General features: G+C 58.4%; 1 protein-coding gene across 1 annotated transcript; it reads left to right on the forward strand.

Moving 5' to 3' along the window:
- The first annotated feature begins 570 nt into the window (after positions 1-570).
- Positions 571-13922, forward strand: AQP1 (aquaporin 1 (Colton blood group)). Its single transcript, XM_079931804.1, has 4 exons — positions 571-1004; positions 10454-10618; positions 10914-10994; positions 11887-13922. The coding sequence occupies exons 1-4, from the start codon at positions 615-617 to the stop codon at positions 12064-12066; spliced, it is 816 nt and encodes a 271-aa protein (XP_079787930.1). The 5' UTR covers positions 571-614; the 3' UTR covers positions 12067-13922.
- The last annotated feature ends 884 nt before the right edge of the window (positions 13923-14806 follow it).

Here is a 14806-nt window from a genome sequence, read left to right on the forward strand (position 1 = left end):
GGCCAGGTCTGGGCCAGGGTTGAGAGGCCCAGACTGCCCCTGGGGACCCTGGACCTGTGGACTCCAGACTAATGTCACTGTGAGGCGGGATGGGGATGCCAGGCCAGCAGGGTCATGGTGCCCGCCTCCAGGAGGGCAATGTCTACCTGCTGAACCCAGCTGCTCACCCCGCCCCACGCATCCCGAGCGTCTGGACTTGTCCTCGGGCACCCCCTGAGCTTTGCACACAGGGCGGGGACACCTGGATTTCTCTGGCCCTCTGAGGGGGGCCTACTTGGAGGAATTTCTCAAAGCCTATTAGAGCAGTGGCTGCCTCCTGCCTGCCTCCCCGGGCTGGGCAGGGCTGAGGGCGGAGGAAAAGAGGGAGGGAGGGGAGAGAGGAGGAAGGGAAAAGAAGTTGGCAGGCTGACAGCAGAGCTGTGCCTGCATCCATCGCTGAGAGGAGGCCCATGCGGTGTGGGGCGGGCCACGAGCAAGGAGAGGCCTTCCTCCCTTTGTGCTCCCCCCTTCTCCTCCCGCCAGGGTCCTATAAATAGGCCCAGCCCGGGCTGTGGCTCAGCTCTCGGAGGGAGGCGAGCACCAGGCAGCGGTCTCCAGCCAAGCCCCCTGCCAGCATGGCCAGCGAGTTCAAGAAGAAGCTCTTTTGGAGGGCGGTGGTGGCCGAGTTCCTGGCCATGACCCTCTTCATCTTCATCAGCATCGGTTCCGCCCTGGGCTTCCAGTACCCGATAAAGAGCAACCAGACGACAGGTGCCGTCCAGGATAATGTGAAGGTGTCACTGGCCTTTGGGCTGAGCATTGCCACGCTGGCCCAGAGCGTGGGCCACATCAGCGGCGCCCACCTCAACCCGGCTGTCACGCTGGGGATCCTGCTTAGCTGCCAGATGAGCGTCCTCCGGGCTGTCATGTATATCATGGCCCAGTGCGTGGGGGCCATCGTCGCCACTGCCATCCTCTCGGGCATTACCTCCTCCCTGCCCAACAACTCGCTTGGCCTCAATGCGGTGAGTGGGGTGGCCCCAGGCTCTGGGGCCTCAGTGCTGAGGCGGCGCTGGTCTCATCCTCCGCCCATTGTGCAGATGGGGACACCGAGGAACAGAGAGGACAAGAGGTTGCTGGAGGTCACGCAGAGTTGGGACTGGAACTCAGCTACGCCTGCAGTCCAGAGCCTGTTTCCTGCCGGGCACTGTGGGGAGCTGAGACCCAGCATGATGGTCTTGCCAATGTCCCCTGCGGGCCTCAATTGTGGGGAATAAGCACAGGCGGCAGCTAGCAGCTGGGCCAGCAGTTCCTCGTCCCTGGGCTGTGGTTTCTCGTACCACCACTCCGCAGCCCCGGCTGTGCAGCAGCTCTCTCCCTGTGCAGCCTGGACCCTGGGGACACTCTGTCCGCTGTCCCCAGCCTCCCTGCACCACCTGCCTGGCATGTCCTGCAGCTGGTCACACAGTCCTGTGTGAGCAGGGCTCTCCTGGAGGGGGGGTCAGTCAAGCTTCCAGGCAGCCGCCCAGGTCCCCCAAACAAGCTGCCTTCAACGAAAAAGCTCCCCTTGCTCTTCTGGGCCCGGGAATGAGACAAAGATGGGGGGTGAAAACACTTGCTGGAAAGCTTTCAGCTTTCCTGGATTACAGCAAGGCAGTGGCGGAGGGGGGGAGCCGGAGCGGGGACATCTTGCCTCCTGTCTGGGTCCACTCTCTGTCACCAGACACAGAGAGGTGTGGCGCGTGTATGTGTGTCTGTGAACGGTGTGCGCACGTGGGTGCCAGCATGGGTCTCCAAGTCTGTGGAAGCTCCACTGCTTCTGCAAGTGTGTCTGTGAGTGCGTTAGTGCTGCTGTGTGAGCGTCCCAGGGGGTGTGTGCGTCCCTGCGTGCGCCCATCGCTCGCGGCCTGAATGGGGCCTGGCCTGGGGGCGCCCATGAGAAGCAGACTGGGTGGGAGCTGCGGAAAAGAATTTCTCCCGGGCCGCTTAGCACAGCTAATTGGTTGTTGGCGGCCGCTGCCTGCTGTCGTGGACCTGGGCTTTTCCAGACCCTCAGCCAACTGCACACTCAGACCTGGCTTGGGCCACAGCAGGGGGAAATGTGGCCTGAGGGGCTGAGTCAGGCTTGGAGGAGGTCTCAGAGCACCCGAGGGGGTGTTTCCACAGGGAGGGAGAGAGGCAAAGGAGCAGAGAGGAGGAATCAAATCAGGTCGAGACTGGCGGGGCCTGGGCCGGACAGGCCGGCGTGGGAGAGTAAGGGAGCCGGCCAGGGCTCTGCAGAGAGAGCCGTGGGTGATTAGAGAAGCAGCCGCCCTCTCGCTTCCCAGCCAAAGTTCAGATCCTGGTGCTGCAGCGGGGGGAGGCTTGGCGAGGTCTGTGCAGAGGGCAGCTGGCACGACCCTGCCAAGGAGGGATTAGCACTTCTTGTGTCACAGTGACACCTCACCGAGCCTAGGACTGACGGTTAGCCCTGCGGCCTGGAGTTTAGACTTTAGTCGGGGAAGCTGTGGGCACGGTGGATGTGAGGCCCTCCAGGCCTGTCTCTCCAGTGGGGGCAGAGCCGGGTGACTTCGGGGAGTGCGCACTGGGTAGGGTGGCTCACCTTGGGGCTCAGCTGGGCACAATGGGGGTTGGGAATGGGTCCTCCTAGGGGAGGAGATGAGTCTCCCCAGGCCTTCTGGCCCCCTCTTGACCTTCCCTCTCAAGGGACAGGCGGGACAGGCATCTGCTGGCCGACTTCGCTCTCTCACATGGGCATCCCGGGCAGACTTGAGGAGGGCAAGCACCTACCTCTGTGCCACCTTGATCTGGCCACACCCTGCTTTAGTGTCCCTTTCCCTCTCAAGGCTCCATTTTCCAAAGTCACCCCAATACCTGAGCTGGATGGGTTGCAGAAGGGGGAGAAAAAGGGGCCCAGGCCTGGGCGGGGAAGCAGGCAAGTTGGGTTCAAGGCCTGGCTACTGCTAACTTGTTGAGTTTTCTTGGAGTTGAGAACCCTGAGGCTAGGTCTCTTGATATCTCTTGGCCACACCCATAGTACGAACAAGCTTACTTTGTGGACTTGAGTTTATCACTCTTCCCAGGAGGGTCTGGCTAACAGGAGCCCAAGAGGGGCCGTGCTGAACCTAAGGGCACTGAGGGCTGTGGCAGGGGCCCGGGGACCCCCATGGAAGTTTGGGGCCCAGAAACACAAGTCCTGGGCTGAAGAACAGGAAAAGGGTCCAGAGCACTGAACCTGGGATCTGAAGAGACCTGGGAGGTGGCCTCAATGCTTCAAGAGGGGCAGAGACCAGCCTACACAGGTGACACACTCTTTCCTCCAGGCTCTGGGGGAGGCTCCCGCAGCCCCTTGAGTCCCGAGCCCCGCCCCAGCCCAAACCCATGGTTGGCATGGAGATTTCCAAGGAAAATAGGGAAAGAAGTGACAGGAAGTGGTTGGAATGAGTCAGGGGGTATCCCCCGGGGACATGTTGGGGACACTTTCTCCTCACTGAGTCAGGGCTCAGGATATGCCCCAGAGGGACCATGGACCTCTGTCCAGCCTGGCGCATCCTGGCTAGTTCTCAGAGCCAAACCCTGATTTTGTTCCTAGAGTGAGAGGCTCAGAGGCAGGGTTGGTGCCGGGTCTGCCCTGCCCTAGCTCAGCTGCTAATACCCTGTGTGACTTCATGCAAGCAACCTTGTCTGTGTGGCCCCAGCTCCCATCTGTGGAAAGGGGAGATCGCAAGGTATGGCTGGGCTCTGGGAAGTCGAAGATGCTCCTGCACCTTGGAATCTGGACCATTCGCCAGCTCTTTTCACTCTTCCCCTCTCTGGCTTGCTCACCCTATAAACGTGACTGTCACTGCTGCAGACTGAATGCAGGGCTGAGTCAGCCCAATCCCTGCCCTGGGAAGCCCATGGTCCTGTGCAAGATAAGCCCGGTGCACATCTGTCCATGATAGGGGGCAGGAAGCCAGTGCGATAAGAGGTATCAGGGCACCTGGGAACTTCTGACTTTGAGCTGTGGTGAGGGCCAGGAGGGCTTCAGGGAGGAGGTGCCCTGAGAGCCTGAATGTGAAGACTCTGGGCTGGGGGGAAGGGGCTTCTAGGTAGAGGAGGTCATGTCCTGAGGGTCGTGGGGTGTGGCTGATGGGGGGTCATGGTGGAAGGCTGGGGCTCTGGAGAGAGGTGAGGGCTCAGGGTTCAGGCCAGTGTCTACCTGTGTCCAAGAGGGGACTGGATGCCACTCCATCCAGAGCCTCTGATTTCAGCCCCTTCGGGGGCTCAGGCAGAGCGCACACTTTCCTCATTTGGGGGTCTTTTCTCAGCCCCATTGATTCTGGGCCTGACTGCCTCGGGACTGTTTCTACGTGCTGCATCCAGGGCCTGCCTTTAGCCCCAAACTTCCCACTTCCTCAGTGTCCTGGGCTTCAGTTTCCCCAGCCACAGAATGAGAGCACGCCCCTCTCCCTAACCCCCCCTTCCCCACGCCACTGGTTCTTCCAGAGTTGAGGGCCCTCGGCCTCCCCCAGAGCTGGGGGTGGGGGCTGGGGGAAAGGGAAGCCAGTTTTCCGACGGCCCTGCCCAGGGAGGGGGCTGGGGGCTGGGTGGTGATGCCACTGATGGGACATATAATTACTGTCTCCAGCCAGAACCAGATGAGGGGGAGGGCACAGAGCGAGGCAGGAGCTTTGCGGTGGAGACTTCCCTTACCACGGAAAATTCTTAGGCTCTTTCCCCCCGAGAGCCCTCGGAGCAGCCCTGCCCGCCCCATGTTGCCCACGCTGATGCCTGGCCCTAGCCAGGGCTCGCTGTGGGAATCCTCATGTGAAGGAGCTACGTTCTGAGAGGGGACATGGCCCGCCGGGGTCCCTCGGTCTAAGGGGACTTGCCTTGACTCCCCCGTCCCCCGGTCACAGCCTCCCCTCACATCTGGAGCCTTTAGCTCACTGCAGGACAATCCCATGCTGTCTCCCCCCAACCTGATCTCAGGCCCAAGTAGTGGTGCCCACTTTCTCTAGGGCCCCGCCCAGCAGGGGTGCCTTTACTCTTACCCATCAGGGCTTTCCCCAGGCAGGTCAGACACGCCCCCCGCCTCACCTTGAAGACTGGCTTGGACAAGCTTTCCTGGGGGCACAGGGAGCCCTTGGTGCTTGCTGGCAGAGGCCCCCTGGGGGGCCATGGTCCTTGCCCTCTGGAAGCACCGACGGGTCTGGGGTCTCCTGAATGGGCGTGGGTTGAGCCCACATACCTGCAGGTAGGGGCAAGGAAACGTTGTCCTGGCCAGGGTCCCCTCAGCCAGAGTCTCTCTCTGGGGTCCAGAGGGGCTCCTTACCCACGGCGGTGCCCAGGGGGTGAGTGAGGGGCTGTCTTTACACAACCAAGGAGCTACAGTCCAGCGGGCAAACACACCCTGAGGCTGGAAAACCTCAACTCAAAAGAGGGTAGAAAAGGCTGGGAAATGCCCATTCCAATGAGCACTTCCTTTCGGTGCCTGAAATCCCACCATCAGGACAACCAGAGGCAGGTGTCTGCTCAGGGTAAAGAAAGACGCTTTTTTAAAAAAACTGGGGAAGGGCAGCCTCCAAGTCAGTAAGCTCCCTGTCATCAGGGCTATGCAAGTAGGGTCTGTCAGGCAGCCGGCTGCTCTGGGGTGTGTGTCTGTGGAGGGCACCGGGCGGTTACAGGTGGTTGGGAGGTCCTATAACAGGCTCCACGCCATATGGAGACCAGCGGTTCAGATGGCCTTGTGGGAATCCTGCACTCAGGATCCTGGCCCGGAGGGTGACTGCAGGTCTTGGGGGCCGGGGTCCCACGTCAGGTGGGGAGGAATCCAGGACAAGGTCTGGGGCTAGAATCTGGGCTGAGGCCTCTATTTTACAGGTAAGGAAACCGTGGCCCACGGAGACATGGAGACGTGCCTAGGTTGCACAGCAGATGATGGCAGGCAGGACCCCCGGCCTCCTGCCTCCAGCCCTCGATTATCTCTGCTGCTCCAAATTGCACACATTTACGCTGCACCCGTACACACACGTGCACTCACACACGCAATGGTACATGGCACACGGGCACACACACGTGGGCATGAAGCACACTCTCAAGCCTGGGTGGTCCCACTCAGGCCCTGGGACCCTAGGAGAGTACGGGGAGGGTGGTCCTCAGTGGAACCTCTTCCTTTCCCGGGCAGGAGGGCAGGGCTGCCCTGAAGTGAGGAAGGGAAGGAGGAAGCCATTGCTTTGTGTATTGTTTCTTGTCGGGAAGATGAAATGGCTTCTGGGAGCAGAGAGCACTTTGAGACCTGCCTCTCTTTTACTCAAGGGGGCTTCCTTCCCTTCTCCTCCATCCCCAGCCAGTAGTGGCACTTGTGTGTGGGAGCGCAACACACAGGGACAGGGTGACACACTCAGAAGTGCGTCAGACACACAAGATGAACATCTAGGGCCACACAGAGAGCCCTGCCCCAGCCTCCGCAAAGCCGCCTCCGTAAGAGATGGTACCCTGCGTGATAAGGATTTTCAGAGACAGTTAAGATGCATCTGGCCAGTACGTGATTAGTGTGTCTGAATGTCCCACGTGGGCGGGCTGAAAAAGAGGGTATATTCTCAAATATGGAGGTGCAGGGCTTACGCATTTTCCTTAAATCCAGCTTGTTAATCGTGTGGTTCAAATCTTCCCTGTTCCTGCTGTTTATATATTTTGACTCTTCGTTCCATCAGTTTCTAAGAGAGGGTTGTTAAACCCTTTCATTCTGGTAGTGGACTGATCATTTTCTTCTTGTAATTCTGTCCATTTTTGTGTCAGATATTTTTAGCTTGTATTGTTTAGTGCGTACAGGTTGAGAACTTCTGTAACTCTTGGATAGACTTTTTGTTTACTTATTGTCTAATAAACCTCTTAATGAAAGGTTTAATGAAAAAGAAAAGGAAAGAGTCGCACCTGGACACATGTGGTCCCCCACAGATACCAATCTACAAAGACACACAGAGGCACCAAAGCCGTGGGTCCTCAGAGGCACACGCATGCCGGAACAGTCACGGAGGGGTGACGTCGGGGGGCTCACCGAGGCCCCCCTCACCGGGAATGCTGAGTGCTAGAGGCAGTGGGTGTGGGGGGCAGGCCTCAATGTCTTCCCTCCCCTGTTCTTTGAGAGTGGATGCCCAGAGCCACAGCCGGACCTGGCCCTGGGACCTGCTGTTCCCCAAGGGTGGGACGCCATGGTGCCCAGGCCAAGCTGGGGCCCTGGCCCTTAGAAGCTACCTTGGTCATACTGCCCATGGGCAGTGGGGAGGGTTTGAGGCCGATTCCTGGAGAGGTCAGGCTTGTGCCAGCCTGGTGCCTGGGACGCGCTGGCAGCTGCAGAGCATGTTCTGCCAGCTCCTCAGGCCAAGCTGGGAATCGTCAGAACCCTTAGCCCAACCTGTGGGTAGCCAGCACCTTGGCCTGTGAGTTTGGGTGGCACAGACCCCCGGAGCAAGGATTCTGACTTTGCTGTCTCCCTCCTGGGCCTTGGCCTCCTTGTCTGTCATCTCAGAGCCTTGAGCAGGCTGCCCTGCGAGGTCCACAGAGACCCATGACTGGCCTGTGGTCTCCCAGTTCGAAAGCGAATGAACCAGCCCTGCTGAGCTCCAGAGGGCTTCCCTGGCTGCTTCTAGAGAGGGTGGAAGGCCTAGAAAATTAGCGTCGTCTGCTACTTCTGTCACCACACAGCGAGTGTCCCCTTTGAGGTCTGGGCGGGGTGATGAGAAGGTGTCCCCATTCTGTCCCCACCGAGCTCCCAGGCCAGGGTGTCTGAGGCACCAACACAGGAGGCAGAAAGGTTACTTCTCTGCAAGATACGCAGGCCGTTCAGTGAGGGCTCGGCAGAGTGGCAGCAGAAGTGAATTCTATCCAGGGACCCGAGAAAACTTCTTGGTGCTACTGGAGTCTGAACTGGGCCTTGAGAGCGGGCTTCAGCGGGCTTGACACGAAAATGGAGAGCCTGCATCTTTCTGATGCTTTAACTGTGTGGATTCTTCTGTTTTTTATACTTGTGTTCAGAAAATTGATTGTTACCTTTTTTTTTTGGGGGGGGGTGACCTTCATCAGTGAAATATAAGACCTGGACTGAGCAAAACTACCTGGGGATGTGCAAACATGTTTTTTTCAATAACAAGTAACCACAAGTGGGATTAGCCCTATGTAAGCAATTGTGTCAAATTTAATAGGTTGTAAACGGGAACATAGGGTCTGAATTTTTACTTGCTCTTTTCTGGACATCAACTTTCAACAGACCTTTAACTATCCCTTCCGATTTTGATTATCAGTTTTTTTTTTTTCAGATGTAAGTAACACAAGTGCTTTGGCAGTTGAAAGAGAGGAGGGCATAGACATGGAAACAATCAGGGGAATCTTCCTGCTGCTGGTGGTAGTGGTGACGAGTTTGGGGAGAGGAAGGTTACTAACCCATGTGGTTCTGGGCTGTCAGGTTCTAAGGGCTCTGGGCAGCTAGGAAAGGGTACATCCTAGGGTTCCCAGGGCAGGTGTCACTTCCTGTGGACGGGTCATGGCACCAGGCCCCCTGCCCTGCTCACTTTGCATGAAAAGTGGTACCCTTGGGCAGAGCAGGGGCTGGGATGCTCAGACCTGGTTAAGAATCGGGGCAGGAGGTGAGCTTGCCGAGACCACGTGTGTGAGGAGAGTGCGGTGGGGATGGAGAGTATGACACAGGAGCCGCTTAGAGCAATGGCTCCGTTAATCAGTGTGGAAGGGCTGGTTTCAGGACTCCTGGCAGCTAGCAATCATGCGGACCCTGGAGAGCAAAGGAGAGAGCGTGGGGAGGAACCCTGAGCTTCCTGAGTGCTCAGACACGGAGGGTAACAGCAGGTGTGAGTGTGATGGGCAGTGGTACAAGCTGCCCGGCCTCACCAGCCTCGCCTCCATGGAGCCTGTCCCGGCTCCAGGCGGGCCTCACTCCCATCTCCACACTCCTGGGCGGCAGAGCCTCTCCCCTTCTGCCTGCTACCGCCCCCAATCCTGGGGCTGAGATGAGAAAGAGCCCGAACAGAGCCACAACAACCATTCTGGTCCCTTCTGCCTCTGCAGCCCTTCTCAAATGCCCCAAGACTGTCCCCACAGCCTTAGAACCTCTGGCCTCTCTGGAGAATGGGAAGGGAAAATTAGATCTATTTTACAGATGGGGAAACTGAGGACCAGAGAGGGCAGAGACCATAGTCATGGTGTCAGCAAGTGGGAGAGCAAGGACCTGAATTCAGGGTTTCGGCCTCCACAGCCCCACGTTGGGGTGTGAAGAAAACTGGGTATTGCCCGGAGGGCTGGCTGAGCTGAGGGGCTGCAGCCCTGGGGTCAGCCAGGAAAGGCCCAGAGCTGGGGCTGCAACACAGGGGAGGGGATGTGAGTCACTTTCCCTCTGACCCAGGGCTGCAGACAAAGGCGGGAAGAGAATTGTTCCTTTGGATGGCCTCAGGGTGGGGCTGAGAAAAGCTCTGGATGGTGGTGGAGTGCCCTCCACCTAGGACTCTGCAGAATGCCCTGTGGCCTCGGAGACAACCCCATTCCCCTACCCTCCAGATGAGACTTCAAGTTCAGTCTTATTTGGACACACCAGCCTGGGAGAAGGCAGCCTGTGCTGACGTGGCCCAGCTCCCCCGTGTGGGCATATCTGGCCCCTGGGACCCTCATGTGTGGGAAGGTGCAGGGGCTCCGTGGGGAGGGATCTCCCTGGTGCAGCTGCAGAGGGAGGGCTTGGGTGACCTCACAGCAGCTCCCATTCCCTTCTTGTTCCATGAGTCATGTTTCTAAAAGTGGCCCAGCAGCAAGTGGGAGCCAGACGGTGGTGGTGCAGCCAGCGTGGCCAAAGAGAGGGAGGGGCACTGGGCCAGGAGGGACAGGGAGGGGGCAGATAGGGAGGGCAGGGCCCAGAGGAAATGGGAGACAGACACTGGACCAGGAGAGAGACAGACAGAGGTGGGGCAGGAGACAGAGGGTGGGGATGCAAGGGACGTAGGCTCAAGGGCGAGAAGGACACAGGGAGCTGTGGCCAGCTAACTGAGGAAGACCCTCCGCAACTTTGGGAATTTGAGATGCAGCAGAGGATGGGGGAGGATGTTCAAGACTTTTGTAGTAAGAAGCAATGCCTCCAGCTGGGCCCTGCCACCCATTTTCTTCTCTTCTTTAATTGTCCCTGAATGTCCCTAACCATCTCCTCCCAGGGCTAGGGCTCACCTGTCGCCTATGGCCTTGGTACCCCCAAGGGTACCCCGGCCTGGATGTAGCTGGATGCAGAAGCCCCGCCCCCCAGCAGCCCCAGGCCCCTCTGGAGTGCCACAGTGTTTAGGCCAAGCTGGCGCTTCCTCAACAGGTGTGGGCGGGGACAAGGCCCACTAATGGCTGTATGTGCTTGAGTGTGGCCTTGCCGGGGGCTGATGCGAAGCGCTCTGAAGGCACCGAGGGTCTGGCCCTGGGACGCAGTTCTTACTGCCCCTCTCCCCTACAGCTGGCCCCTGGCGTGAACTCGGGCCAGGGGCTGGGCATCGAGATCATCGGCACCCTGCAGCTGGTGCTATGCGTGCTGGCCACCACGGACCGGAGGCGCCGGGACCTCGGGGGCTCGGCCCCGCTCGCCATCGGCCTCTCTGTGGCCCTGGGGCACCTGCTGGCCGTGAGTGGGGGACCTTCCCAGGTGGCGGTGGAGGTGGGGAGGGCGGAGCCAGGCTGTTGTGGTGTCCTGTCAGGACAGTGGGTGGGACTCCGACAGGGCTCATGCTGTGGGGTGGGGGGACCGCCTACCTGGGAGAGGAAAGTGCAGGGACCTCCTGACTATCTTTCTGGGTCTGAATGTCACTTGTCTGTTTCCTCTCCGGTCCTCTCTCTCCATGTCACCCTCTCTCTCCCTCTCCCTCTGTCTCTGTTTCTGTATCTCCTCCCCTGTTGCCCCTGCCCCTTCCTCCTCACAGATCGACTACACAGGCTGCAGTATTAACCCCGCCCGGTCCTTCGGCTCCGCGGTGATCACACACAACTTCCAGGACCACTGGGTAAGGGGTCGCAGGGCGGCCCCGTGGAGGCGGGTGGGAGATTCTGGTGCCTTATGGAAGACCCGCCCCCCATCCTGTGACATTAGCTCCCATCACAGAGGCTCTGGGAGATGACCAGGGCGGAGGAAATAGGGCAGCTGAGACCTGAGATAAAAGGGCCAGTGGGCTCACGCCTCAGGCGGCGTAGGCCAGCCTCCCGTCCCAGCTCAGACCTGCCCCATGTCATCCCAGTGCCTCCTGGTGCCTGTGTTTCCTGAGCTGGGAGGTGCGGGTGTGGGAGTGCCTGCTTCCCGCCCAGGACAAAGGTCTCGGCACCTGTAAGCTGAGCACGACACAGAGTCAGTGCCCGAGGGATTTAGCTGTTCTCACTGTTGCTGTTTCTTTTCTAGGCCACTTTTTTTTTGTGTGTGTGGTATGCGGGCCTCTCACTGTTGTGGCCTCTCCCGTTGCGGAGCACAGGCTCCGGACGGGCAGGCCCAGAGGCCATGGCTCACGGGCCCAGCCGCTCCGCAGCATGTGGGATCTTCCCGGACCGGGGCACAAATCCGTGTCCCCTGCATCAGCCACCAGGGAAGCCCTCCAGGCCACTTTTGATCAAACCAGACTATCTCTGGGGCCTTTTCAAAGCTGGGGAGGGTGGGGCAGTGGCCACCCTCAAGAAGGGGCTGGTCTGACCATGCCAGGCATGCTGAGCTGGGTCGCACCGAGGCAGGGAGACATCCACTACTAGAGTTCTGCCTTGGGCCAGTCATTGGGGGCACAGGAATGGGGATGCTGGGGTTCAGGCATGGGTGGGAGGGAAGCCAGGCGGTGGCGTGGTGGAGCAGGGGTCTCAGGGTAAGCAGTTCCCATCAGACGCCCTCTAAGCACGTCTGCTCTGTTCCTGCTCTAGATTTTCTGGGTGGGGCCGTTCATCGGAGGAGCCCTGGCCGTGCTCATCTACGACTTCATCCTGGCCCCGCGGAGCAGCGACCTCACAGACCGCGTGAAGGTGTGGACCAGCGGTCAGGTGGAGGAGTACGACTTGGATGCCGACGACATCCATTCCAGGGTGGAGATGAAGCCCAAATAAGGGGGCCTGGCCCAGGCATCCGTGTGGGGGGTGGGCAGGGGCGGGTGTAGGGAGGGGAGGGATGAAATCCGTATTGTAGACACTCTGACAAGCTGGCTCAGTCACTCCCCAAAGATCCGCAGGACCTGCGTAGTCAAGCCTGATTTGGGGCTGTTTCTATCACCTTCTTTCTCTTTCTCTGTTTCCTGGCCTCAGGGCTTCCTGGGGACCAAGGTTTTCCAATCACCCACTCCCTTGAAGTCACAGAGGAGGTGAAAGAGAGGGACCCACCTTGCTAAGTTGTCCCCTCAGAGTGTGATGGGAGGTGTGCCAGAAAGTCCCCCCTCATCCCAGAGTTGCTCACCAACTCACCTGCTGCAGGTGCCTGGGGCTCCACTGTGATTGCTTTGTGCCTTTGGGCATGGCCCTCTTTCCTGTAAAGTGCACTTGTCCCCAAGGATGCTCTGATGGGGAAAAGATCCCAGTAGGTGCCGTGGTAGGGGCAAGTGGCAGACAAGCCTCGACCTTGCGACCTGGCTCACTTCCAGGGCCCCCCCTAGATGTGCTGCATGACCTTGGGAAGGTCTCAATCTTGGGGCCCCAGTGACCCCATCTGTAAAGTTGCAGGGACAGGGAAAGCGATATGGGCCTGAGGCCCCTCTCTAGGATTCTGTAAGTGTAGACACACTGCAGGTTCTGGAAGATGTAGTCTGGACCAGCGCTGCTTCTTCCACTTGCCAAGTATATAGTTGTACCTACACATCTATGTGAACACGTGTACATAGGCATACATGTTTCAAAGCAAAGAGCAGCAGACCATCCAGCCACTGGAAGTGCCTGTTCCTGGGGGTAGCAGGTCCGATAGTGGCTCCACTGGACAGAGGCTGCTTTTGTAGAATGAAGGTCATTTAGAGGGCGAGGGAGGAACGCCCATATTCCTTCACTGAGCTGTAGTTGATCTTTTCCACCTATCACTGCATCACCCCCATCATTATTTGGTTCTTCACTTTCTCCTGCCAGTGCAGACACAGGTCACCATTATGCAGGTGTGTTTAGTCATCTGAAACTTATCAAGTTATCTGAAGGTTATCAAGCCTGAGGACACATGACCGTGATTCGGATCAGCCCTTGGAGGCAGATGCCTTTGTTGGACACTTGGGGGTGCTTCTAAGCCCCCAGCTGATCCCAAGGGGGGAGGAAGAGCAGATTCCCTCCCTTATTATTGAGCTCCTGTTTGGAGGCATTTGGGGCAGCTGGGTGACCTGTACAGGCTGCCCAGGTCATAGTTTTCCCTCCTCTTTTATCTGGAGGGGAGAGTTGGTCTTGACCTGAGGAAGTAGCTATGGCTGCAGCCCAAGGACAATTCAGAGCACAGTCTGTTTGGGGGCAGCTATCTACACAGTCCATTCAATTCCACCAGGGTCAGAGCAGGTCTCCCTATGTGCCTGTGGCCATGATGGTGACCAAAACTGAGAGACGCAATACACAGGTATCTAGGAGCAGCAGGACGACCCATCATGATATCCGCACACTCCCTTCTCCATTTCCTAGCAAAAACTTCTAGCCCATTTAACAGATAAACTGAGGCCCAAGGACCCACAGCTAGATAATGATTTGGCCAGGCCTAACAGCCAGGACCATGTCTCTGGCTACTCCCTGGACTGTGAGACTGGTCCCTCTCAGTCCCAGCTTCTGCATTTCTGCCTGGGCAATGGCCAGGGGCCGGGAGGGGTGAGGGTTGTGCTGGAGGGGAGAGGGGCGCAGACCCTTCCTGTCCTGCTCTCGCTGCTGCACACCAGAACCCTGCATCTGTCTGCTCTGCATATATATCTCTTTGGATTTGGAATTTCATTATATGTTAAGAAAATAAACAATAATATAAGTCATCGAAGCTCTCTGGAATGAAGTTTTCCTTCTTTTGCCACCATGTTCCCACTAGGGATCTCTGGGTCTGAGAGCTTGGGCCCACTCCTAGGGACCCAGTCTGAGGGGGAACCACTGCCTGCCCCTCCTGCCTCCAGGATCCCTGGTCTCAGGGAGTGGACACAGCCCCACCCAGAACTCCATCTGAGAGACACAGGGTCTTGCCCCTAATTTTTGATTCTGATCTGTGAAAGGGATGGGGGAAAGCAGGAATGAAGTGTGACAGCCCGTGGCTCCCCTCTGATCCCTAAGAACAGAGCCCAGGGAGCACCAGGGACTTCCCAGGTGACCCTCCCTCTGACCTTCCTCACATTTGTGACCCACCTACACCTGGGCTGGACACTGGGGCCCACAGGCTTGCCCGGGGAGCTCAGCCCCAGGGGTGGGTATGGAGAGAGACTTGCCCGCCAGAGTGAGGTTAGTGCCAGGCGCAGGGGAGGCTTAGCTGGCTGGGGAAGGATGACCTGCAGTAGCTAAGAGGGGAAAAGCCACTTAGTCCCTTGAGGCCTTGCGGGGCTAAGGGCTCCTCCTCTCTGAAGTCATGAGCCACATTCAGTGAGGTTGTGCATTTTCCCGTGGAGGATCTGTGGCTTTTGTCAGACTCCTAAGCGTTCTCCCCAGGGCAGAAGGGAAGAGAGGTCAGAGTGGGTTGACCTCTGCCCCCAGGGTGACAGGAGGCCTGGAAAGGACCCCTCTGTCTGTCCCTGACTTTCCACCTGTCCCCCATGTAGCCCAAGGCCAGTGTGGGCTGAAAGGTTCCATCTAGGCCTGTTCAGCTTACAAAACCCCTTCCCACCCATGGCCACCCCCAGGGTTGGGGGCTCAGCAGGCATGGGCA

The sequence above is a fragment of the Stenella coeruleoalba genome, assembly GCF_951394435.1.
Source record: "Stenella coeruleoalba genome assembly, chromosome: 9".
NCBI lineage: Eukaryota > Metazoa > Chordata > Mammalia > Artiodactyla > Delphinidae > Stenella > Stenella coeruleoalba.